Source organism: Pseudophryne corroboree, chromosome 11 (genome assembly GCF_028390025.1).
Source record: "Pseudophryne corroboree isolate aPseCor3 chromosome 11, aPseCor3.hap2, whole genome shotgun sequence".
In the NCBI taxonomy this organism is placed as follows: domain Eukaryota; kingdom Metazoa; phylum Chordata; class Amphibia; order Anura; family Myobatrachidae; genus Pseudophryne; species Pseudophryne corroboree.
In genome coordinates this window covers 290,314,336-290,339,186 of record NC_086454.1, presented here as the reverse complement: position 1 = coordinate 290,339,186, position 24,851 = coordinate 290,314,336, and the positions used below count along the sequence as shown (strand labels likewise).

Genomic DNA, 24,851 nt, shown 5'->3' with positions numbered 1-24,851 from the left:
GAGAGCGCGTAGGCTCCTGCAGAACTGATTGACCAAACTTAAGGTCCTCAAAGGCCAAAGTATCGAACTTGTAGAACTTTGCGAACGTGTTCGACCCCGACCAAGTAGCTGCTCGGCAGAGTTGTAAGGCTGAGATACCACGGGCAGCCGCCCAGGAAGAACCTACCTTACGTGTAGAGAGTGGGCCTTCCATAATAGGTTGGTTGATATGAAATGCCGACACAACCTTCGGAAGAAACTGCTGACGCATCCGAAACTCAGCTCTGTCTTCATGGAAGATTAACTATGGGCTTTTACATGACAAAGCCCCCAACTCCGACACACATCTAGCAGAAGCCAAGGCCAACAAAGTGACAGCCTTCCACGTGAGAAACTTGACCTCAACCTCCTGTAGAGGCTCAAACCAGTCCGACTGGAGGAACTGAAACACCACGTTAAGATCCCAAGGCGCCGTAGGCGGTACAAAGGGAGGTTGGATGTGCAGAACTCCCTTCAAAAAAGTCTGAACCTCAGGGAGGGCAGCCAACTGTTTCTGGAAGAAAACGGATAGGGCCGAAATGTGGACCTTTATGGATCCTAACCTCAGGCAAATATCCACACCTGCTTGAAGGAAGAGGAGAAAACATCCCAGTTGAAACTCCACCGCAGGAAACTTCTTGGACTCGCACCAAGATACATATTTTTTACAAATACAAAGGTAATGTTTTGACGTTACTCCTTTCCTAGCCTGTATCAGGGTAGGAATAACTTTGTTCGGAATGCCCTTCCGAGCTAGAATCTGGCGTTCAACCTCCATGCCGTCAAACGTAGCCGTGGTAAGTCTTGATAGGTGAACGGCCCCTGCTGCAGCAGGTCCTCCCGAAGAGGAAGGGGCCTCTGCTCTTCTAGCAGTAGATCCATATACCAAGCACTTCTTGGCCAGTCCGGAGCAATGAGGATTGCCTGAACTCTTGCTTTCTTTAGGAGTTTGAGAACTCTTGGAATGAGTGGAGGTGGAGGAAACACGTACACCCACGGAGTCACTAGGGTGTCCACTGCCACTGCTTGCGGGTCCCTCGACCTGGAATAATACCGCCGAAACTTCTTGTTGAGACGAGAGGCCATCATGTCGATTGGGGGTACGCTGGGTATGCTGGGTCCGCTCTGAGAAGCCCCGCCTCCTCAATGGCACAGTCTTCCTGCTCTTCATAGGATTATACTGGCCTGAGGATTTGTGCTGGCAGAGATCCCAGGACCCTGACAGGCTTGAGAGGTCAGTGTAGGCGCTGGCTCAGGGCGCCACTCACAGTGCCGCACTATGTACCGCTGAGCCCCGGAGCGCAGTTAGTACTGCGCTCCATACTCTGCTGCCACCATCTTCACACCGGCTCCCCGCTTGCTAGGGGGAACCGGTGACTCACTCACCACTGATCTTCTGGCTCTGTAAGGGGGCAGCGGACATGTAAGCGACTTAGCTGGTGAGGACTTCTCTACGTAGAGTCCTCTCTAAGGAGGAGAAAACCTTTACTGGATTTTGGGAAACACTGCACCCAAACAATCTTGTCTTGAGGCATTGTTAATGTCACTATCAACCCCTCACATGATGAATCAAGATGTGATATGCTGAATCTCCGCAAGAGTTGGAGGGATGGCCCTTTCACCAAGTACCAAGGGGGTTAGTAGCGAGCTAGGCAAGATCATAAATAATTCTAGATTTTTAACCCAGATTGGTTCTATTAGATTGAAAGAGAGAGCTGCAACCAACATGGGCAACTGACCATGACACTTTGCAAGTATAAAAAGTCACAGATGACGTCACATCAGTGTTAGACCTCACTTACTCTGACATGATAGGAAATACACAGGGGGAATGAGAAGCAAATACAGCATACACAATGAGAAATTGCAAAGCAAGCATCACAAACCATCAGAAAATAAGACCACTTACAGTGCAACTGAACCCCAGCTAGAGGTACTTCCCTCAAGCTGGGGACAAAGAGGAATGCAGGAGCTTCTAGCACAGGGCCTTATTACACAGCTGAAATCAGCCCCGGAGCAGATGTAATCTTTGCCGACTGGGGTATGCCCCCAACCCCAGGCTCATACATATTAGCAGCCACTGTTCTAGAGATTATCTCCCTCATGTTACCGCTGTTCATGGCTGACTCCAAATAACCTGGGATCTGCAGCCTCGCAGGACCATGGTCTCCACCGCATGCAATTGTTGCTCCACCCCCTCCTTCATTGGTAAAATTAAGTAGGAGGCACTTACAGGCACTGCTGGATGCCCCATCAGGAACTTACCTACCTGATCGGGCTCCCGGTACCTAGCTCTGTCACCAGCAAAGGAGGCCTCTTGGGGAAGTGGTTGTGGGAGGTGGTACCAAGCATGGCACCTCCTCATCCTGCTTCGAACTAATGACAGTCCAGTGAGGCGGTCTACTCTATGTGATCACTGCGGTGGCCATTTCAAATAAAGGTTACAGCAAACACAAATGTAATATTCAGATTACTGATGGAGCCTAACATAGACCCTGTCCTGGAGCACTCTAAACAGAATTCCCTGTATGAATGGGTACGTGTAAGAGGAAACAATATTAGAAAACCAATGGCTTAAAGCAGGCATGTCCAAACTGCGGCCCTCCAGCTGTTGAGAAACTACACATCCCAGCATACCCAGACACAGCTTTAGCATCCTCTGACAGCAAAACTGTGTCAGGGCATGCTGGGATATGTAGTTTCAAAACAGCTGGAGAGCCGCAGTTTGGACATGCCTGGCTTAAAGGAAGGTTCTATATACCCAACTGTGCAATGTCCTTCACTGGATGAGACAGAAATCCTACTACCAATTTGCGGCAATATGAACATCTGTCTTATGTTAACGGATTATTCAAGCACAAAAGGAATCTGAAACAAAAGTATAATGAAACCGGAATAGGAAAATGAAAGCATTCAGCTCTGCTAGTTTGATGTCAATGTTACATACCTGCTGAGGAGCTGCGGAAGGCTGGAAATAATGGGTCCATAGCCTGGGGCGTTGTCATACAATTCAAACAAAGGGGCTGCAACAAGTTTGTAGTTTTTTGGAACTGCAAACAGCGCTAAAGCATAAAAGAGTCGGTTACTTAGAAAGTCCTGATTTACTGGCTTAACCGATATACAAAATGACAGAAGTCTAATTTAAGAAAATAGGCCGAAGTCTACAGCATAGTATAAAAAGCTACAGTGGACTGCAGATGCCAATATAAATGAAAACGATCAAGAATCTTATAAGAGTTCATTAAAACTACCACCAATAACAGGAGGTTCTTATAATGATTTTACCACCCTGTCTGTGAAGCTGCAGTAGTTCAAACTATATTATTACATAGCCACTAGGTTAGCGGATTTGACCCCAATTTACAACAATTGATTAGACAATCTACCACGTTCTATCCAGGGTTCAGGCTGTGCTAGTTTCTATATGAGGCAGCATTGGTAACTGTCCCTAAAACGTACTGTATAGGGATGGAGGACAGAAGGTACCTAGCATATAATACTGGGGGAACAACAGAATGAGGGGAAAAACCTTATAACAAAAACAAATATTAAAAAAAAAAAATATATATATATATATATATATATATATATATATATATATATATATATATATATATATATATATATATATCAAAAACTGGAACCGACCAATAAAGAATAAAATCGGAGGCATACATTTTTGGCAAGTGGACGAAAGAGAAAAATAAGTGGTAAATAATATAAAAACCTTTTTCTGTAAAAAGTAAAAAAATAAACAAATAAAAAAAAGGTGCTTATGATAGTTATACTACGTCCCCAATCCTGCCCCATAAAGAGTACATGCAAAACGGGCAAGTACACAGCGGGCGTGTGCAGTTAGGCTGCTCACATGATTCAGCTGAAATCTATCCTGGTGGCACCAAGCCACACACGTGACCACAGCCTGAAGTGTTGTGAGGATTTTGATATTATTGGGAAACAGCTGATAACAATGGGCAAGTCTGCATGGGAATCCGTTATATTACCTACCTGCATTTATAATGGCAGCATATATGCCCATTACAGGTAACGTACAAGTGATAAAGAGATGCTAGATCAGCCATATAAAAGGTAAATACATATGCTGTTTAGCAAGCAATTCCCATGTATGCCTTGATTATGCCAAACAGTAAATGGCAAAATATTTACTTTGCAGTTAGCAAACTGTGCCACTACCGCCCTATATGCTGCCATGATGATACGCAGACTCCCTCAGTAGATAAATGACCATCTCTTTACCTTTCTCCTGAAGCTGCACCAAAAATAGTTTCTTGTGTTCTTTGGGTTTTGTGATGTGAGCAGGAATGTAGGGATACTAAAAATAAAAAAAAATCACAGAAAATACAAATAAATAGAGGTGATCTGCACAAATCCGGTTAAGCTTTTGTTTCACCAGAGAATCGCGAAAACAGATAGGGAAAAACCTAAAAGGGTTACTCTGTCACATGTCCTCTGTACAACTTGGAACTCTCAGGTACCAACCTGCGGGGGTTCAAAGTTTGGCCTCCACCAGTTGCCGATGCAGTCATCAATTACCCAGTCCTGCTGCACCCCATCCTGACGGCCGAGGATCTACAAAACAAACAAAACTTTGTCTTTTCTCGTCGGGAATCTCTCAGCTGTTTCAGGTCTGAACCATAAAAAAAACTTAACAGATAACCTCTCCTCCTACTTGCCTAAAGCCACCTATATTCTCATAACACTGTCCCACTAAGAGAAAGAGCTAAGGCATACCTCCCCGAACAGTCCTGAATCCAGCGGTACAGTCCTGCTATTCGGACACTATCCCACTGTCTCCCCCGCGGGCAGCATTGTCCCGCGGGCAGGAGGGGCAGTTGGGGATTATTTGATCACCCGTTGCCCTGCTCTGCAAAGCAGTGAGTGATCTCTGAATAGGAAGCTGTGTGAATATGCATGGCATCTATTCAGTGCTGGGAGGGGAGCAGGGGGCTGCCCAGCTGCTCGGGGAGCGCTGGGCATGCCCCCAAAATGCCGGACCACGGGTCAGTGTTACGAGATCATGCCCACTCGGACGAGGCCACACCCTCTTTACCAGAGGTCACGCCCCTTTTTGGGGCCGTACGCGGCTACGCCGTGAGACAGTCTCCATCAACTAAGAAGTTGGGAGGTATGACTAAGGGCTTGATTCGTGTTTGTATGTAAAGTTAAAAAGCAAAGCACCATGCTGCACTGTAGGTGGGGCAGATGTAACATGTGCAGAGAGATTTAGATTTGGATGGGTTGTGTCCAAACTGAAATCTAAATTGCAGTGTAATAATAAAGCTAACATTTGTGGGCTACATGCAAAAGCAGCCAATATTTACACTGCACAGAAAATATATACAGTAAATGTGTTTGCTCCCCTTGCATGGCAACATGGTTTCAGTCAAAGTTATGTGCTATTTTTGCTTTAATTACAAACATGAATAATTTTGCTTTACTAGTTACAAGTATGCCCTAAATCCGTAATACAAGAAATAATTGGTTAAATGGAATATAATTCATAGATTCAGCTACTGCCCAATTTTCCTGGCTAAAGCCAGCAGTATTTACACCATATACCAAACTGAATTATGCAGGGACTATACTCCATGTATAATATTTCAGTAGATTCGATAGTTAACAGTTTCAACCTGATAAACTGAACAGTAACCTAAAATGTGTTATAGAAGATTGATACATGAAAACCCCCCACTAAAGATGAGATGAAACTGCACCCCACCTTAAGAAAAGATAAAACAGTTACATACTTCGGTCATGAGACGCTTTAAGCCTTCCACCTCATCCTCTCCTGGACTGAGTTCCCCACCAGGCCTGATAAGAAACACAAAACAATTCATAAGGGCTCTAGATGACTGAGAAGAGTACTATGGGGTCTATGTACTAAACCTTTGCAAAAGAATGTAGGCAGAGATAAAGTACCAGCCAATCAGCTCCTAAATGCCATGTTACAGGCTGTGTTTGAAAAATGACAGGAGTTGGTCGGCTGGTAAATTATCTCTCTCCAAGACTTATAGGCCCTACACACTGGCCGACATCACTCATAGATATGAACGATCTTGTTCATTAATGAACGAGATACCGTTCATATCTTTGAGTGTGGAGGCACCAGCGGCGATGAATGATGCGCAGCCCCGCGCTCGTTCATTGTTGGTGCCCCGTCAGCTGTGCATGCAGGCCAATATGGACGATCTCATCCATATTTGCCTGCACTGCTACGGAGCCGGGTGACGGGGGGAGTGAAGAAACTTCACTCACCCCCCCCCCCCCGCCACGCCGCCGGGTCGCCCGTATTCACCGTCGGGCAGCTCGGCGGCGGATCGGCCAATGTGTAGGGCCCATTGGTACAGAGACCCCTACACCTTTTGTGTAATTTGTGTTATGCAGGAGTTTTCGCAAAGTATGGAAACGTTAATGCTGATGTTAAGTACTGTTACATAATGTAACATGGATTTTAAATTTAGCAATCTTGTAAAATACATCATTCAGCACACTAGGTGTTAATTTAAATCACAGGAGAATGCAACTACAGCTGCAATGATATTTCACAGCTAGTTAGGTAGGCAAATGAGCGTGGCCCAACTCACAGCTTGAAAAACGTGGTCCCCAGTTGCAGTAAAAGCACATGAGGTAACCGGTGTTCATGTACGATTAGAACCCCCTCCACGGTGCGCCTCATTCCAATCTTATCAAACTCTTCCCGCATCCGCTGGAACCGAGCTGCAACAGAACTGTCCTTCTCATACAGGGGCTCTTTGGTGCCAAATGTGTAGTTTGTCAGGGGATATCTGTAATCACAACAGCGGCGATAAAATTACTAAGAGAGAACAGTCAGGACCCCCAAAATAATCAAAAAGCAGGATGGTAAATGTAGTAGGTGGATAATTAGAACTTACAATTCAGTGGTTCCCAAAATCAGCCCTCAAGATACAATGATAGCCCATGTTTTATGATATCCATGCTTGAACACGGGTGGCTTAATTAATAGCTCAGTCAATTTGAGGTAACCATTTGGCTTAAACATGGATATCCTTAAAAACTGGACAGTTCGGGTTCTCTGGGGACTGAGTTTGAATACCACTGTTACAAATAATTCATTGGTATACAGTGCACCCAGAAAGTATTCTCAGCGCTTCACTTTTTCCACATTTTGTTATGTTACAGCCTTATTCCAAAAAGGAATAAATTCATTTATTTCCCTCCAAATTCTACACACAATACCCCATAATGACGTGAAAAAAGTGAGATTTTTGCAAATTTATTAAAAATAAAAAACTAAGAAATCACATGTACATAAGTATTCACAGCCTTTGCCATGAAGCTCAAAATTGAGCTCAAGTGCATCCTGTTTCCACTGACCATCCTTGAGATGTTCCTACAGCTTAATTGGAGACCACCTGTGGTAAATTGGGATACGGTCATTAGGTCAACCACTATTTGTCAACATGCATTAGGTCGACAGGTCAACATGAGTTTTCTATATTCAAAATTTTTGGACTTTTTCATGCTTTACGATCCACGTGGACTACGATTGGGAATAGTAATCTGTGCCAAGCGCAGCGAGGAACCTTGCCCGAAGCATGGCGAGCCATGCGAGGGTACACGGTGCACTAATTGGGGTTCCCTGTCACTTTACGAAGAAAACGACACCAAAAAAAGTGAAAAACCTCATGTCGACATTTTGACCTAGTACATGTCAACCTAATGACCATGTCGACCAATAGTGGTCGACCTAGTGACTGTCGACCCAACAACCCATACCCAGTTAATTCAGTTGATTGGACATGATTTGGAAAGGCACACCTGTCTATATAAGGTCCACACTTGACAGTGCATGTCTGAGCACAAACCAAGCATGAAGTCAAAGGAATTATCTGTAGACTTTCGAGACAGGATTGTCTCGATGGCATAAATCTGGGGAAGGGTACAGAAAAATATCTGCTGCTTTGAAGGTCCCAATGAGGACAGTGACCTTAATTATTCGTAAATGGAAGAAGTTTGGAACCACCAGGACTCTTCCTAGAGCTGGTCGGCCATCTAAACGGAGCGATTGGGGGAGAAAGGGAGGTGAACAAGAAGCCGATGGTCACTCTGTCAGAGCTACAGCATTACTCTGTGGAGAACCTTCCAGAAGGACAGCCACCTCTGCAGCAATCCACCAATCAGGCCTGTATGGAAGAGTGGCCAGACGGAAGCCACTCCTTAGTAAAAAGCACATGGCAGCCGCCTGGAGTTTACCAAATTGCACCTGAAGGACTCTGACCATGAAAAAAAGTAAGATTTTAAACCTACCGGTAAATCTATTTCTCCTAGTCCATAGAGGATGCTGGGGACTCCGTAAGGACCATGGGGTATAGACGGGCTCCGCAGGAGATAGGGCACCTAAAAAGAACTTTTACTATGGGTGTGCACTGGCTCCTCCCTCTATGCCCCTCCTCCAGACCTCAGTTAGATCTTGTGCCCAGAGGAGATGGACAATACAAGGCAGGATTTAGCAATCCAAGGGCAAGATTCATACCAGCCCACACCAATCATACCATGTAACCTGGAACATACATAACCAGTTAACAGTATGAACAAACAACAGTAACTGTCCAAGACCTATTCCAACTGTAACATAACCCTTATGTAAGCAACAACTATATACAAGTCTTGCAGAGTTTCCGCACTGGGACGGGCGCCCAGCATCCTCTACGGACTAGGAGAAAAAAATATACCAGTAGGTTTAAAATCTCATTTTCTCTTACGTCCTAGAGGATGCTGGGGACTCCGTAAGGACCATGGGGTTTATACCAAAGCATCCAATCGAGCGGGAGAGTGCGTATGACTCTGCAGCACCGACTGAGCAAACTCTAGGTCCTCATCAGCCAGGGTATCAAACTTGTAGAATTTAGCAAAAGTGTTTGACCCCGACCAAGTCGCCGCTCGGCAAAGCTGTAATGCCGAGACGCCTCGGGCAGCCGCCCAAGAAGAGCCCACCTTCCTAGTGAAATGGGCTTTAACTGAATTTGGTACCGGCAATCCAGCCGTAGAATGAGCCTGCTGAATCGTATTACAGATCCAGCGAGCAATAGTCTGCTTCGAAGCAGGTGCCCCAATCTTATTAGCAGCATACAGGACAAACAGAGCCTCTGTTTTCCTAATTTTAGCCGTTCTGGCTACATAAATCTTTAAGGCCCTGACTACATCCAGGGATCTGGAATCCTCCAGGTCACTTGTAGCCACAGGCACCACAATAGGTTGATTCCTATGGAATGAAGAAACCACTTTAGGCAAAAATTGCAGACGTGTCCTCAATTCAGCTCGATCCACATGAAAAATCAAGTAGGGGCTCTTGTGTGACAAAGCCGCCAATTCAGACACTCGCCTTGCTGATGCCAAGGCCAACAGCATGACCACCTTCCAGGTAAGAAATTTCAACTCCACCTTGTTAAGCGGTTCAAACCAGTGTGATTTTAAGAACTGCAACACCACGTTCAGGTCCCATGGTGCCACTGGAGGCACAAAAGGGGGCTGGATATGCAGCACTCCCTTTACAAACGTCTAGACTTCTGGAAGAGAAGCCAATTCCTTCTGAAAGAAAATCGAGAGGGCCGAAATCTGTACCTTAACAGAGCCTAATTTCAGGCCCATATCCACTCCTGTCTGTAGGAAGTGGAGAAAACGACCCAGATGAAAATCTTCCGTAGGTGCATTATTGGTCTCACACCAAGACACATACTTTCACCAGATACGGTGATAATGCTTAACAGTCACCTCCTTCCTAGCCTTTATTAAAATAAGATTTTACTCACCGGTAAATCTATTTCTCGTAGTCCGTAGTGGATGCTGGGGACTCCGTAAGGACCATGGGGAATAGCGGCTCCACAGGAGACTGGGCACAGCTAAGAAAGATTTAGGACTACCTGGTGTGCACTGGCTCCTCCCACTATGACCCTCCTCCAGACTTCAGTAAGGATACTGTGCCCGGAATAGCTGACACAATAAGGAAGGATTTTGAATTCCGGGTAAGACTCATACCAGCCACACCAATCACACCGTATAACTCGTGATAATATACCCAGTTAACAGTATGAACACAACAGAGCCTCTCAAAAGATGGCTCAACAATAACCCTTGTAGTTAACAATAACTATATACAAGTATTGCAGACAGTCCGCACTTGGGACGGGTGCCCAGCATCCACTACGGACTACGAGAAATAGATTTACCGGTGAGTAAAATCTTATTTTCTCTGACGTCCTAGTGGATGCTGGGGACTCCGTAAGGACCATGGGGATTATACCAAAGCTCCCAAACAGGCGGGAGAGTGCGAATGACTCTGCAGCACCGAATGAGAGAACTCAAGGTCCTCCTCAGCCAGGGTATCAAATTTGTAGAATTTTGCAAACGTGTTTGCCCCTGACCAAGTAGCAGCTCGGCAAAGTTGTAAAGCCGAGACCCCTCGGGCAGCCGCCCAAGAAGAGCCCACTTTCCTCGTGGAATGGGCTTTTACAGATTTAGGCTGCGGCAGGCCAGCCACAGAATGCGCAAGCTGAATTGTGCTACAAATCCAGCGAGCAATAGTCTGCTTAGAAGCAGGAGCACCCATCTTGTTTGGTGCATACAGGATAAATAGCGAGTCAGTCTTCCTGACTCCAGCCGTCCTGGAAACATAAATTTTCAAGGCCCCGACTACGTCCAGTAACTTGGAGTCCTCCAAGTCCCTAGTAGCCGCAGGCACCACGATAGGTTGGTTCAAGTGAAAAGCTGATACCACCTTAGGAAGAAACTGGGGACGAGTCCTCAATTCTGCCCTATCCATATGGAAAATCAAATAGGGGCTTTTACATGACAAAGCCGCCAATTCTGACACACGCCTTGCCGAAGCCAAGGCCAAAAGCATGACCACTTTCCACGTCAGATATTTTAAATCCACGGTTTTGAGTGGCTCAAACCAATGTGACTTTAGGAAACCCAACACCACGTTGAGGTCCCACGGTGCCACTGGAGGCACAAAAGGAGGCTGAATATGCAGCACTCCCTTGACAAATGTCTGAACTTCAGGCAGTGAAGCCAGTTCTTTTTGGAAGAAAAATCGACAGAGCCGAAATCTGGACCTTAATGGAACCCAGTTTTAGGCCCATAGTCACCCGACAGTAGGAAGTGCAAAAATCGACCTAGCTGGAATTCCTCCGTTGGGGCCTTCCTGGCCTCACACCACGCAACATATTTTCGCCATATGCGGTGATAATGATGTACAGTTACATCGTTTCTAGCTTTAATAAGCGTAGGAATGACTTCCTCCGGAATACCCTTTTCTTTTAGGATCCGGTGTTCAACCGCCATGCCGTCAAACGCAGCCACGGTAAGTCTTGGAACAGACAGGGCCCCTGCAGCAGCAGGTCCTGTCTGAGCGGCAGAGGCCATGGTACCACAAAAAAGGGTATTATGTTTGGTCTTGTGTTAAGGGACGCTTTTGAGACCCCGACGGGCCCTGTGAGTCGGTCCAATCCAAGGATTGACCCCCTGATGTCCCCCCTAATTCAGCCTTATCAAGCCTTTTATGTAAAGATGCCACACTTGCATTCAACATATGCCACATGTCCATCCAATCCGGAGTCAGCACAACCGACGGGGACACACCACTCATTTGCTCCACCTCCTCCTTGGAGAAGCCTTCTGCCTCAGACATGTCGACGCACACGTACCGACACCCCACACACACACACAGGGATTAACCTATAAGGGGACAAAACCCCAACCATGCCCTTAGGAGAGACAGAGAGAGAGTATGCCAGCACACACCAGCGCTTAAACACACTGGAAAAAATATGACCAGATAGCGCTTTTTTATATACAGGTTGAGTATCCCATATCCAAATATTCCGAAATACGGACTTTTTTGAGTGACAGTGAGATAGTGAAACCTTTGTTTTCTGATGGCTCAATGTACACAAACTTTGTTTAATACACAAAGTTATTGAAAATATTGTATTAAATGTCCTTCAGGCTGTGTGTATAAGGTGTATATGAAACATAAATGAATTGTGTGAATGTACACACACTTTGTTTAATGCACAAAGTTATAAAAAATATTGGCTAAAATGACCTTCAGGCTGTGTGTATATGGTGTATATGAAACATAAATGCATTCTGTGCTTATATTTAGGTCCCATCACCATGATATCTCATTATGGTATGCAATTATTCCAAAATACGGAAAAATCCCATATCCAAAATACCTCTGGTCCCAAGCATTTTGGATAAGGGAGACTCAACCTGTATAATATACCAATTCCCACTCACTGCGTCGCTAATGTGCCCCCCTCCTCTGTTTTCCAGCCTGTGAAGTTCAGCAGGGGAGAGACCAGGGAGCCAGCGTTCATGCATGCAGCTTCTGTGGAGAAAATGGCGCTGGTTAGTGCTGACGATCAAGCCCCGCCCATCCGAAGGCGGGCTTCGGTCCCAGTGACTTTTCTATTAAAATGGTGGGGGATCTTAGATTTACTGCCTCCGCAGCCTAATCTATCTGAATTTGCCCAAAAGTGAGGAATATTGCTGCCCAGGGCGCCCCCCCCCTGCGCCCTGCACCCTTCAGTGCTGCTCTGTGTGTGTGTGACTAGGAGCAATGGCGCGCAGCCTTACCTCATGAAGATCTGATGTCTTCTGCCTTCTCATACTCACCCGGCTTCTATCTTCGGCATCTGTGAGGAGGACGGCGGCGCGGCTCCGGGACGTACCCCAGGTGAGACCTGTGTTCCGACTCCCTCTGGAGCTAATGGTGTCCAGTAGCCTAAGAAGCAGTGCCCAACTTGACAAGCCAGCTCTGCTTCTCTCTCCTCAGTCCCACGATGCAGGGAGCCTGTTGCCACCCAGACCTGACTGAAGAGTTTGAGACGTGCCCCCACTGGAGCGGACTCCCGCAGAGGAGCCCCAGTGTCATGCGGTGGATTTGGTAGAAGCCAGAGAGGACTTCTGCTCCTGGGAACTTGCCACAGCCTGTGACCTTTTTCCCCGTCCTCTCCCCCTCTCAGCAAGGAAGGAGGACCCACGTCCTTTTTTGAATTTATTGGGCCGAAAGGACTGCATCTGATAGTGAGGCGATTTCTTCTGCTGTGCAGGGACATAAGGTAAAAATTAAGACTTACCCGCGGTAGCCGTAGACACCAAGTCAGTGAGGCCGTCGCCAAACAAGACCCTACCGTTAAACGGAAGAGACTCCATCGCCTTCTTAAGAGTCAGCATCAGCATTCCATTGATGTATCCACAACGCTCTCCTTGCTGAGACCGCCATGGCATTGGCCCTTGAACCCAAAAGGCCAATATCCCTTACAGCTTCTTTTAAATATGCTGCAGCGTCCCTGATGTGACCCAGAGTCAAAAGCACACTATCCCTGTCTAGGGAATCTACCTCAGAGGACAAGTTATCTGCCCACCTTTCAATAGCGCTACTCACCCATGCCGCAGCAACGGTAGGCCTGAGTAGCGACCCTGTAGTGACATAAATGGATTTTAGTGTATTTCCTGCTTACGATCTGCAGGATCCTTTAGGGCTGCAGTGTCAGGGGACGGAAGCGCCTCCTTTTTGGATAGACGCGATAAAGCTTTGTCTACCGTGGGGATTGACTCCCACCTTTTCCTGTCCCCAGAGGGGAACGGATATGCCACTGGAATTCTTTTGGGAACCTGTATCTTTTTGTCAGGATTTTCCCAAGCCTTTTCAAAAAGAGCGTTCAGTTCATGAGAGGGAGGAAACGTTACCTCAGGTTTCTTTCCTTTAAACATACAGACCCTAGTATCAGGAACAGCAGGGTCCTCTGTTATATGCAACACTTCTTTTATTGCCACAATCATGTACTGAATACTCTTAGCTAGCTTTGGATGTAATCTGGCATCACTACAGTCGACACTGGAATCAGAGTCCGTGTCGGTATCTGTATCTACTATCTGGGCAAATGCACGTTTCTGTGACCCCGAAGGGGTCTGGGTCTGTGACAAAGCATCTTCCATGGATTTCCTCCATGTTTGGTTCTTAGACTCAGATTTATCAAATCTCTTAGTCAACTTAGTCACGTTTGCGTTTAAAACAACATATTCACCCAATCATCCGCAGCGGTGCCGACACGGTCACTCTCACTGTATTTTCTGTCCCCACTCCAGCTTCCTCCTGGGAAGAGCATTCAGCCTCAGACATGTCGACACACACGTACAGACACCCACAACCACACTGGGGCTTTAGGGGACAGACCCACAATAAAGCCTGCAAGAGGGACACAGAGTTCTGCCAGCTCACACCCAGCGCCTATCCTGGTACTGAGGCCAGTAAAATGACTGCCCAAACCTGTTCGCGCTTTATATATAAACAAAATCAGCACCAAATTATTTGTACCCCCCCCCCCCCCCTTTTCACCCTGTTACTTGTACAGCAGTGCGGAGGACAGGGCCAGCGTGTCTGCAGCTTCTGAGGAGAGAAAATGGCGCTGGTCAGAGCTGTGTGGGCTAAGCCCCGCCCACTACATGGCGCGCCTCAGTCCCGCTTAAATCTATGTTTATACTGGCGGGGGTCCCTTAACTAGTGCCCGGAGCACCGTTATAACTCATGCCAGTCTGATTCGAAGTCTCATGCTGCCCAGGGCGCCCCCCCTGCGCCCTGCACCATGCCGTGGTATGTGTGGGAGCATGGCGCGCAGCGCGGTCGCTGCGCGGTACCTCTTCTGCCATCACTGAAGTCTTCTGATGTTCTCATACTCACCCGGCTTCTATCTTCCGGCTGTGTGAGGGGGATGACGGCGCGGCTCCGGGAACAAGCAGCTAGGCGTACCGTAGTGATTGAACCCTCTGAAGCTAATGGTGTCCAGTAGCCTAAGAAGCAGAGCCCTTGAACTCTTAAGAAGTAGGTCTGCTTCTCTCCCCTCACTCCCACGATGCAGGGAGCCTGTAGCCAGCAGGTCTCCCTGAAAATAACAAACCTAAATAAAGTATTTTTCTGAGAAACTCTGGAGAGCTCCTCAGTGTGCATCCAGTCTCACTGGGCACAGAATCTAACTGGTGTCTGGAGGAGGGGCATAGGGGGAGGAGCCAGTTCACACCCATTCAAAGTCTTATAGTGTGCCCATGTCTCCTGCGGATCCCGTCTATACACCATGGTTCTTGAAGCATCCCCAGTATCCTCTAGGACGTATGAGAAAATAAAATTCTCTGGTCTGATAAGACAAAGATTGAACTCTTTGGCGTGAATGCCAGGCGTCATGTTTGAAGGAAACCAGGCACTGCTCATCACCAGGCCAACACCACCCCTACAGTGAAGCATCATGGTGGCAGCACCATGCTGTGGAGATGTTTTTCAGTGGCAGGAACTAGGAGACTAGTCAGGATAGAGGAAAAGATGAATGCAGCAATGTACAGAGACATCCTGGATAAAACCCTGCTCCAGAGCGCTGTTGACCTCAGACTGGGGCGACGGTTCATCTTTCAGCAGGACAACGACCCTAAGCACACAGCTAAGATATCAAAGGAGTGGCTTCAGGAAAACTCTGTGAATGTCCTTGAGTTGCCCAGCCAGAGCCCAGACTTGAATCCGATTGAACATCTCTGGAGAGATCTGAAAATGGCTGTGCACCGACGCTTCCCATCCAACCTGATGGAGCTTGAGAGGTACTGCAAAGAGGAATGGGTGAAACTACCCAAAGATAGGTGTGCCAAGCTTGTGGCATCATATTCAAAGACTTGAGGCTGTAATTGCTGCCAAATGTGCATTTAACAAAGTAATGAGCAAAGGCTGTGAATACTTATGTACATGTGATTTCTTTGTTATTTATTTTTAATAATTTACAAAAATTACAAAAACACTTTCTTCACATTGTCATTATGGGGTATTGTGTGTAGAATTTTGAGGGGAAAAAATTTAGTTTATTCGTTTGGAACAAGGCTGTAACATAACAAAATGTGGAAAAAGGGAAGCGCTGTGAAAACTTTCCAGATGCACTGTATAAAAAAAATTATATATACAGGAACGGATCGTCAATTTCAGGATACCATGAATGCCATCAACGCAAGAGACTCACCCATTAAATACACATTTCAATCCAGTGACAGTTCGGTCAATTACCTGGACGTCAGAGTCACTTTAAAGGACAATGGTATCATCACGGGATTATACACCAAACCAACCGATAAAAACACGTTCCTGAGATCTAACAGCCATCACCCCAAATCCCTCAAAAGAGGGTTACCTTGGTCTCCGATGATTAGAGCCAGCAGAATCATCAGCGACCGATCAACGGTCAGTTAATACAACAGAAGAAAGAGGTCTTGATGATGCCAAGGAGGGACCTATTGTCGAGTCGCAATAGAACAGAGGAGGCATCAATCCCGTTTGCAAGGGCTCCGACCAGCCAGTGGCGAAGCACTTTTTGGAGAAAGGACACTCGTTGAACGATCTACGACAGATGGTGATAGACCACATACCCAAAAACCACAGAGGGGGAGACAGGGACGGACTCCTGTTGAAGTTAGAAGCCAGATGGATTTACCGGTTGAACACCATTAACCCCCACGGTCTTAACGAAATTATGCCGTGGAATGTTTTCCTATGAGGGTGCTCCTGCTCTGGATCAGCTGTTTTTTCGCCATGATGGCGTTTATGGACTTTCCCCAAAGAGGATGTTTTGCATTTCTTTAAGTTTATAGTTTACCACTACTTCATTCCTCTCACCTTGCATCAGTCATCCACCTGATACCTCTCACATTGGGATCTACTGAGCGGTGAAGCACCAGTATTCACTATCTGCTTTCAACATGGTTTACATATGGTCACACTGTCATCACCCTATTTCAAAGTTTATGGTCACATCACTTTTTATGTGGATGTTTTTTTCAGTCCAGTCCCCGGGCATTTCACCAATGCTGTGGAGTCTTAGTACTCAAAAAAAAATTTCACCTAGATTATTTCATTATCACACACTACTCCCCTGGCATTTAACCAATGCTGTGGAGTCTTAGTACCCAAAAATTTTTTTCCACCCAGATTACTTCACTGTCACACACCACTCACTTACAGCTCACATTCATACCCGCCGTGTGCCATTTCTGACACGGCAGACATGTTCACGTTTTGTGTTAGTACACATTATCATTGTAGGATGACATTCTTCTTTCCTATAACACTCTAGTTCCAACCAAGGGGTCCGTTATAGGGAGACGTGGCCCCCACATATTACACATCCAGTGGCCACTCGCTGCAGTGTTTAACCCATAGTGCCACCAGACTCATGACGGACGTGCAGAATTTCTCAATGATGGCTTCCCTGCATGATCCCTCCCTTTTGACCCCTGGGTCTCCCTACACGGGTGGTACTGTCATTACTTTGTTTTGTTTCCCTCACGTCAGCTGACAGGATTGCCGGGCGTCATGGTTACCTTGACAACCCGGCTTCCTGTCATCAATGACGCGCATGGTGCGCGCCGGACCTGGGCGCCGGGAACGGAGCCAGGGGCGGCGTTTCTCACATGGCGGGCTTCTCCTGGGTATTTGGGTAAGTTCTCTTTCACTTCATTGCTGTTTTTCCTTGACAAAGGGGTGTGCCAACCCCGAAACGTTGGAGTTCAGGTGTTATTTTTAATACATCAAGAGTTTTGCATTAAGCCTCTGAGTGCCGCAGTTTTTTGTGCTCGTTCTACATTACATGTTTTCTGGAGGCACCGGAGCGATTAAGTCCATCAGGAGGAGTGCCGGTCCGCGTATATATATATATATATATATATATATATATATATATTTATTTTCATACTGCAAAGGGTCCGGCACTCCAATTACACGTGCAGAGTTCCTATATATATATATATATATATATATATATATATAAATGTCTTAACAGATGAAGACTAAAATATCACTATTGTATCACTCTTACAAACAGCCAGAAATTGTTTGTCAGTGAAAAAACCTAAATATAAAAGATTTATAAACAGAAGAGATGGCATGAAAATGGAATAAGGTTATCCATGGTGTCTTAGTACAGTGAATATAAGCTGATCCTTAAACTTTCAAATATGATTTTTCTTAGTACTGTCCCAAACTGCTGCTCCCATGTCATTCGGCTAGAAGCGGTATGCAGTTATATTCCCGATTGTCGCGTTCCCGGCTGTCGAAATTGACGCCAAAATCCCGACAGTCACTGAAATACAGATGGTCGGAATCCCGACCACTGGCCAGAAACCCCACACAACCACCCGAGGGGGAATAGAACCTTCGTAATAGAACCTGATGAACGGCGAGCCCGTAAAGGGACACGCTGCGCTCGAGGTCGGGATACCGGAGTCGGTATTTAGACCGCCGGGATCCCGTCAGTCGGGAAATCATACTGATCCCCTAGAAGCACGTCAATAACAAAACACAGTGTAGACATTTTGCACAAGTACTTCTCAAGAGGATACAGTGAGCCCAGTAGTGGCTCTTGCCACGGGCAAGCAGGCTTTTTGCCCGGGGCGCCGCCGCGGCAAGAGCCGCTACTAATCCTCCCTCCCCGGCTCCCGGCTGCAGCGAGCGCCGTGTGCGCCCGCTGCAGCCGGCTTCACTGACTGAAGCTAGAGGTCAAAATTGACCCCTAGTGTCAGTGCGGCGCTGCTATGGGAGAGACGTCATGACGTCTCTCCCATAGAGAGGAGCCGGCGCCCAAAGACGGCAGCAGCAGCGGCGGGTCCGGAATCAGGAGCGAAGCTGGCGAGTATTGTTTTTTTCCCTTTAGGCTTTGAAAGCGTCGCTGCTACTGGGGGCACATACAGGGCGAACAGCTACAAGGGGCACTACTACAGGGGGCACAGCTACAAGGGGCACTACTACAGAGGGCACATACTGGGGGCACTGCTACAGGGGGAACAGCTACTGGGTGCACTACTACAGGGGGAACAGCTACTGGGTGCACTACTACAGGGGGAACAGCTACTGGGTGCACTACTACAGGGGGAACAGCTACTGGGTGCACTACTACAGGGGGAACAGCTACTGGGTGCACTACTACAGGGGGAACAGCTACAAGGGGCACTACTACTGGGGGCACTACTACAGGGGGAACAGCTACTGGGGGCACTGCTACAGGGGGAACAGCTACTGGGTGCACTACTACAGGGGGAACCCGCTACTGGGTGCTCTACTACAGGGGGAACCCGCTACTGGGTGCACTACTACAGGGGGAACAGCTACTGGGTGCACTACTACAGGGGGAACAGCTACTGGGTGCACTACTACAGGGGGAACAGCTACTGGGTGCACTACTACAGGGGGAACAGCTACTGGGTGCACTACTACAGGGGGAACAGCTACTGGGTGCACTACTACAGGGGGAACAGCTACTGGGTGCACTACTACAGGGGGCACAGCTACAAAGGGCACATACTGGGGGCACTGCTACACGGGTCACAGCTACTGAGGGCAGATCTACAGGGGGCACATACTGGGAGCACTGCTACAGGGGGAACAGCTACAAGAGACACAGCTACAAGGGACACTACTACTGGGGGCACAGCTACAAGGGGCACTACTACAGAGGGCACATACTGGGGGCACTGCTACAGGGGGAACAGCTACTGGGTGCACTACTACAGGGGGAACAGCTACTGGGTGCACTACTACAGGGGGAACAGCTACAGAGGGGCACATACTGGGGGCACTGCTACAGGGGTCACAGCTACTGAGGGCAGATCTACAGGGGGCACATACTGGGGGCACAGCTACTGAGGGCAGATCTACAGGGGGCACATACTGAGGGCACTGCTACAGGGGGAACAGCTACTGAGGGCAGATCTACAGGGGGCACTGCCACAAGAGGCACAGCTACAAGGGGCACATGCTGGAAGCACTGCTACAAGGGGCACAGCTACTGGGGGCAAATCAACTGGGGGCACAGCTACAAGGGGCACTGCTACAGGGGGAACAGTTACTGGGGGCAAATCAACAGGGGGACCAGCTACAGGGGGCAAATCTACAGGGGGGCACAACTACTTGTGGCAAATCTGGGGGCACAGCTACTGGGGGCATAACTGTGGCCACGCCCCTCCCCTATGAAGCCACGCCCCAATTTTTCGTGAACTGTTTTGCCAGGGTAGGGGGCCGCAGTGGAAACTTTCGCACTGGGTGCCGCAAGGTGTAGAACCGGCCCCGAGTGAGCCTACTCCAATATCGCCTTGTTTTATATTCTCTATTTCTGCGAAGATTTAGCATAAACTGCTCTCAGGACTTGTTCACATGGAATACATACGGCTGACAGGCGGACGGGATGCTGGCTGTCAGTATAACGACAGCAGCATCCTATCATCTGGAATCCCGGTGGTGAGTCCGTTGCAAGCTTGCTGCACTAATCGGGTGGTGGTATTGACCCACCACCCAAGTGGGAATTACAGGCAGTAGTCAGGATTCCGACAGCTGGCATTTAACACAGATGTCGGGATTATAATGTCGGTATACTGAATGCCGGGATCCCGATAGACTGTATAAAATCTACTTTTTTATGGTGAGTGGAAAATATGAATCAATTGTGCAATTCCCAGCCCTGGATTCTACAATGAAACCACATGAATGCAAGCTATCACAATAGATTGCACTGGCAAAAAGTACAGTCATGTAAATCACACGCAACGCAAGATAAACAAATGAATCACTTATTCAGTAGAATTAAGGTATTTTAAGGAAGCAAACGCTCACTGGATACAGAACAGCATTTTTTGATCTTAATCCCTTTTAAGAGGAATAGCCATGAAATATTTGTAGTAAAAATTAACATGGCTGTGTGAGCTCCTTATTCTCGTGGCATCCAATTGAAAATAAATGCGTGCAATAATTTTTTCTTCACGTTAAAAATAGAGAATTAACCGGTAGCCTAAAAATCATGCAACCGAAAAGTGGATAACATTATACATATCTATTCCATCCAAAAGCAAAATATTGTGTGCTCTTAATAGTTTTTAATGGCTGAGGTTTGCAATTTTGTTAACAAAAAGGTTAAAAATGAAAGAAAGCCATTTTTAAGAAAACAAATGTTCTAGCTATTTTTAGGGGTGCATAGAACGCCTGTTAGATGAATTATCTGTCATTTTCAGCAAATTAAAAAAATGTTTGAAAAAATAAGATTTTACTTACCGGTAAATCTATTTCTCGTAGTCCGTAGTGGATGCTGGGGACTCCGTAAGGACCATGGGGAATAGACGGGCTCCGCAGGAGACATGGGCACTTTAAGAAAGAATTTAGATTCTGGTGTGCTCTGGCTCCTCCCTCTATGTCCCTCCTCCAGACCTCAGTTAGAGAAACTGTGCCCGGAAGAGCCGACAGTACAAGGAAAGGATTTTGGGAATCCAGGGTAAGACTCATACCAGCCACACCGTATAACTTGTGATACCTTTACCCAGTTAACAGTATGAACAATCACAGAGCATCAGATAAACCCTGATGCAACTATAACATAACCCTTATTTAAGCAATAACTATATACAAGCATTGCAGAAGAAGTCCGCACTTGGGACGGGCACCCAGCATCCACTACGAACTACGAGAAATAGATTTACCGGTAAGTAAAAATAAGAATTTACTTACCGATAATTCTATTTCTCGGAGTCCGTAGTGGATGCTGGGGTTCCTGAAAGGACCATGGGGAATAGCGGCTCCGCAGGAGACAGGGCACAAAAAGTAAAGCTTTAGGATCAGGTGGTGTGCACTGGCTCCTCCCCCTATGACCCTCCTCCAAGCCAGTTAGGTACTGTGCCCGGACGAGCGTACACAATAAGGGAGGAATTATGAATCCCGGGTAAGACTCATACCAGCCACACCAATCACACCGTACAACTTGTGATCTAAACCCAGTTAACAGTATGATAACAGCGGAGCCTCTGAAAAGATGGCTCACAACAATAATAACCCGATTTTTGTAACTATGTACAAGTATTGCAGATAATCCGCACTTGGGATGGGCGCCCAGCATCCACTACGGACTCCGAGAAATAGAATTATCGGTAAGTAAATTCTTATTTTCTCTATCGTCCTAGTGGATGCTGGGGTTCCTGAAAGGACCATGGGGATTATACCAAAGCTCCCAAACGGGCGGGAGAGTGCGGATGACTCTGCAGCACCGAATGAGAGAACTCCAGGTCCTCTTTTGCCAGGATATCAAATTTGTAGAATTTTACAAACGTGTTCTCCCCTGACCACGTAGCTGCTCGGCAGAGTTGTAATGCCGAGACCTCTCGGGCAGCCGCCCAAGATGAGCCCACCTTCCTTGTGGAATGGGCCTTAACCGATTTAGACTGTGGCAGGCCTGCCTCAGAATGTGCAAGTTGAATTGTGTTACAAATCCAACGAGCAATCGCCTGCTTAGAAGCAGGCGCACCCAACTTGTTGGGTGCATACAGTATAAACAGCGAGTCAGATTTTCTGACTCCAGCTGTCCTGGAACATATTTTCAGGGCCCTGACAACTCCTAGCAACTTGGAGTCCTCCAAGTCCCTAGTAGGTGCAAGGCACCACAATAAGCTGGTTCAGGTGAAACACTGACACCACCTTAGGGAGAGAACTGGGGACGAGTCCGCAGCTCTGCCCTGTCCGAATGGACAAACAGATATGGGCTTTTTTGAGAAAAAACCACCAATTTGACACTCGCCTGTCCAGGCCAGGGCCAAGAGCATGGTCACTTTTTATGTGAGATGCTTCAAATCCACATATTTGACTGGTTTTAAACCAATGTGATTTGAGGAATCCCAGAACTACGTTGAGATCCCACAGTGCCACTGGAGGCACAAAAAAGGGGTTTGTATATGCAATACTCCCTTGACAAACTTCTGGACTTCAGGAACTGAAACCAATTCTTTCTGGAAGAAAATTTACAGGGCCGAATTTGAACCTTAATGGACCCCAATTTGAGGCCCATAGACACTCCTGTTTGCAGGAAATGCAGGAAACGACCGAGTTGAAATTTCTTTGTGGGGCCTTCCTGGCCTCACACCACGCAACATATTTTCGCCACACGTGGTGATAATGTTGTGCGGTCACCTCCTTTCTGGCTTTGACCAGGGTAGGAATGACCTCTTCCGGAATGCCTTTTTTCCCTTAGGATCCGGCTTTCCATCGCCATGCCGACAAACGCAGCTGCGGTAAGTCTTGGAACAGACATGGTACTTGCTGAAGCAAGTCCCTTCTTAGCGGCAGAGGCCATAAGACCTCTGTAAGCCTCTCTTGAAGTTCCGGGTACCAAGTCCTTCTTGGCCAATCCGGAGCCATGAGTATAGTTCTTACTCCTCTACGTCTTATAATTCTCAGCACCTTAGGTATGAGAAGCAGAGGAGGGAACACATACACCGACTGGTACACCCACGGTGTTACCAGAACGTCCACATCTATTGCCTGAGGGTCTCTTGACCTGGCGCAATACCTGTCCCGTTTTTTGTTCAGACGGGACGCCATCATGTCCACCTTTGGTATTTCCCAACGGTTTACAATCATGTGGAAAAAACTTCTCAATGAAGTTTCCACTCTCCCGGGTGGAGGTCGTGCTGAGGAAGTCTGCTTCCCAGTTTCCATTCCCGGGATGAAAAACTGCTGACAGTGTTATCACATGATTTTCCGCCCAGCGAAAAGTCCTTGCAGTTTCTGCCATTGCCGTCCTGCTTCTTGTGTCGCCCTGTCTGTTTACGTGGGCGACTGCCGTGATGTTTTTCCCACTGGATCAATACCGGCTGACCTTGAAGCAGAGGTCTTGCTAAGCTTAGAGCATTATAAATTTACCCTTAGCTCCAGTATATTTATGTGGAGAAAAGTCTCCATACTTGATCACACTCCCTGGAAATTTTTTCCTTGTGTGACTGCTCCCCAGCCTCTCAGGCTGGGCTCCGTGGTTACCAGCATCCAATCCTGAATGCCGAATCTGCTGCCCTCTAGAAGATGAGCACTCTATAACCACCACAGGAGAGACACCCTTGTCCTTGGATATTGGGGTATCCGCTGATGCATCTGAAGATGCGATCCGGACCATTTGTCCAGCAGATCCCACTGAAAAGTTCTTACGTGAAATCTGCCGAATGGAATTGCTTCGTAGGAAGCCACCATTTTTACCAGGACCCTTGTGCAATGATGCACTGTTTTTAGGAGGTTCCTGACTTGCTCGGATAACTCCCTGGCTTTCTCTTCCGGGAGAAACACCTTTTTCTGGACTGTGTCCAGAATCATCCCTAGGCACAGCAGACGTGTCGTCGGGATCAGCTGCGATTTTGGAATATTTAGAATCCACCCGTGCTGATTGTAGCAGTATCCGAGATAGTGCTACTCCGACCTCCAACTGTTCCCTGGACTATGCCCCTATCAGGAGATCGTCCAAGTAAGGGATAATTAAGACGCCTTTTCTTCGAAGAAGAATCATCAATTCGGCCATTACCTTGGTAAAGACCCCAGGGTGCCGTGGACAATCCAAACGGCAGCGTCTGAAACTGATAGTGACAGTTCTGCACCACGAACCTGAGGTACCCTTGAGAAGGGCAAATTTGGGACATAGAGGTAAGCATCCCTGATGTCCCGGGACACTATATAGTCCCCTTATTCCTGGTTCGTTATCACTGCTCTGAGTGACTTCATCTTAATTTGAACCTTTGTAAGTGTTCAAAAACAAATTTTTAGAATAAGTCTCACCTAGCCTTCTGGCTTCAGTACCACAATATAGTGTGGAATAATACCCCTTTTCTGTAGTAGGAGGGGTAATTTAATTATCACCTGCTGGGAATACAGCTTGTGAATTTTTTCCCATACTACCTCCTTGTCGGAGGGAGACTTGGTAAAGCAGACTTCAGGAGCCTGCGAAGGG

At 47.1% G+C, this 24,851-nt stretch overlaps 1 protein-coding gene across 1 annotated transcript in view; it reads right to left on the bottom strand.

Moving 5' to 3' along the window:
* Positions 1-24,851, bottom strand: part of NUDT21 (nudix hydrolase 21) — an 85,458-nt gene that overhangs the window by 26,778 nt on the left and 33,829 nt on the right. The window contains exons 2-6 of the mRNA XM_063945441.1: positions 6,624-6,824; positions 5,787-5,850; positions 4,519-4,608; positions 4,276-4,351; positions 2,966-3,080 (exon numbers count right to left, since the gene is read on the bottom strand). Of these exons, the coding sequence (XP_063801511.1) occupies positions 2,966-3,080; positions 4,276-4,351; positions 4,519-4,608; positions 5,787-5,850; positions 6,624-6,824 (546 nt within the window). The remainder of the gene's footprint in view (positions 1-2,965; positions 3,081-4,275; positions 4,352-4,518; positions 4,609-5,786; positions 5,851-6,623; positions 6,825-24,851) is intronic.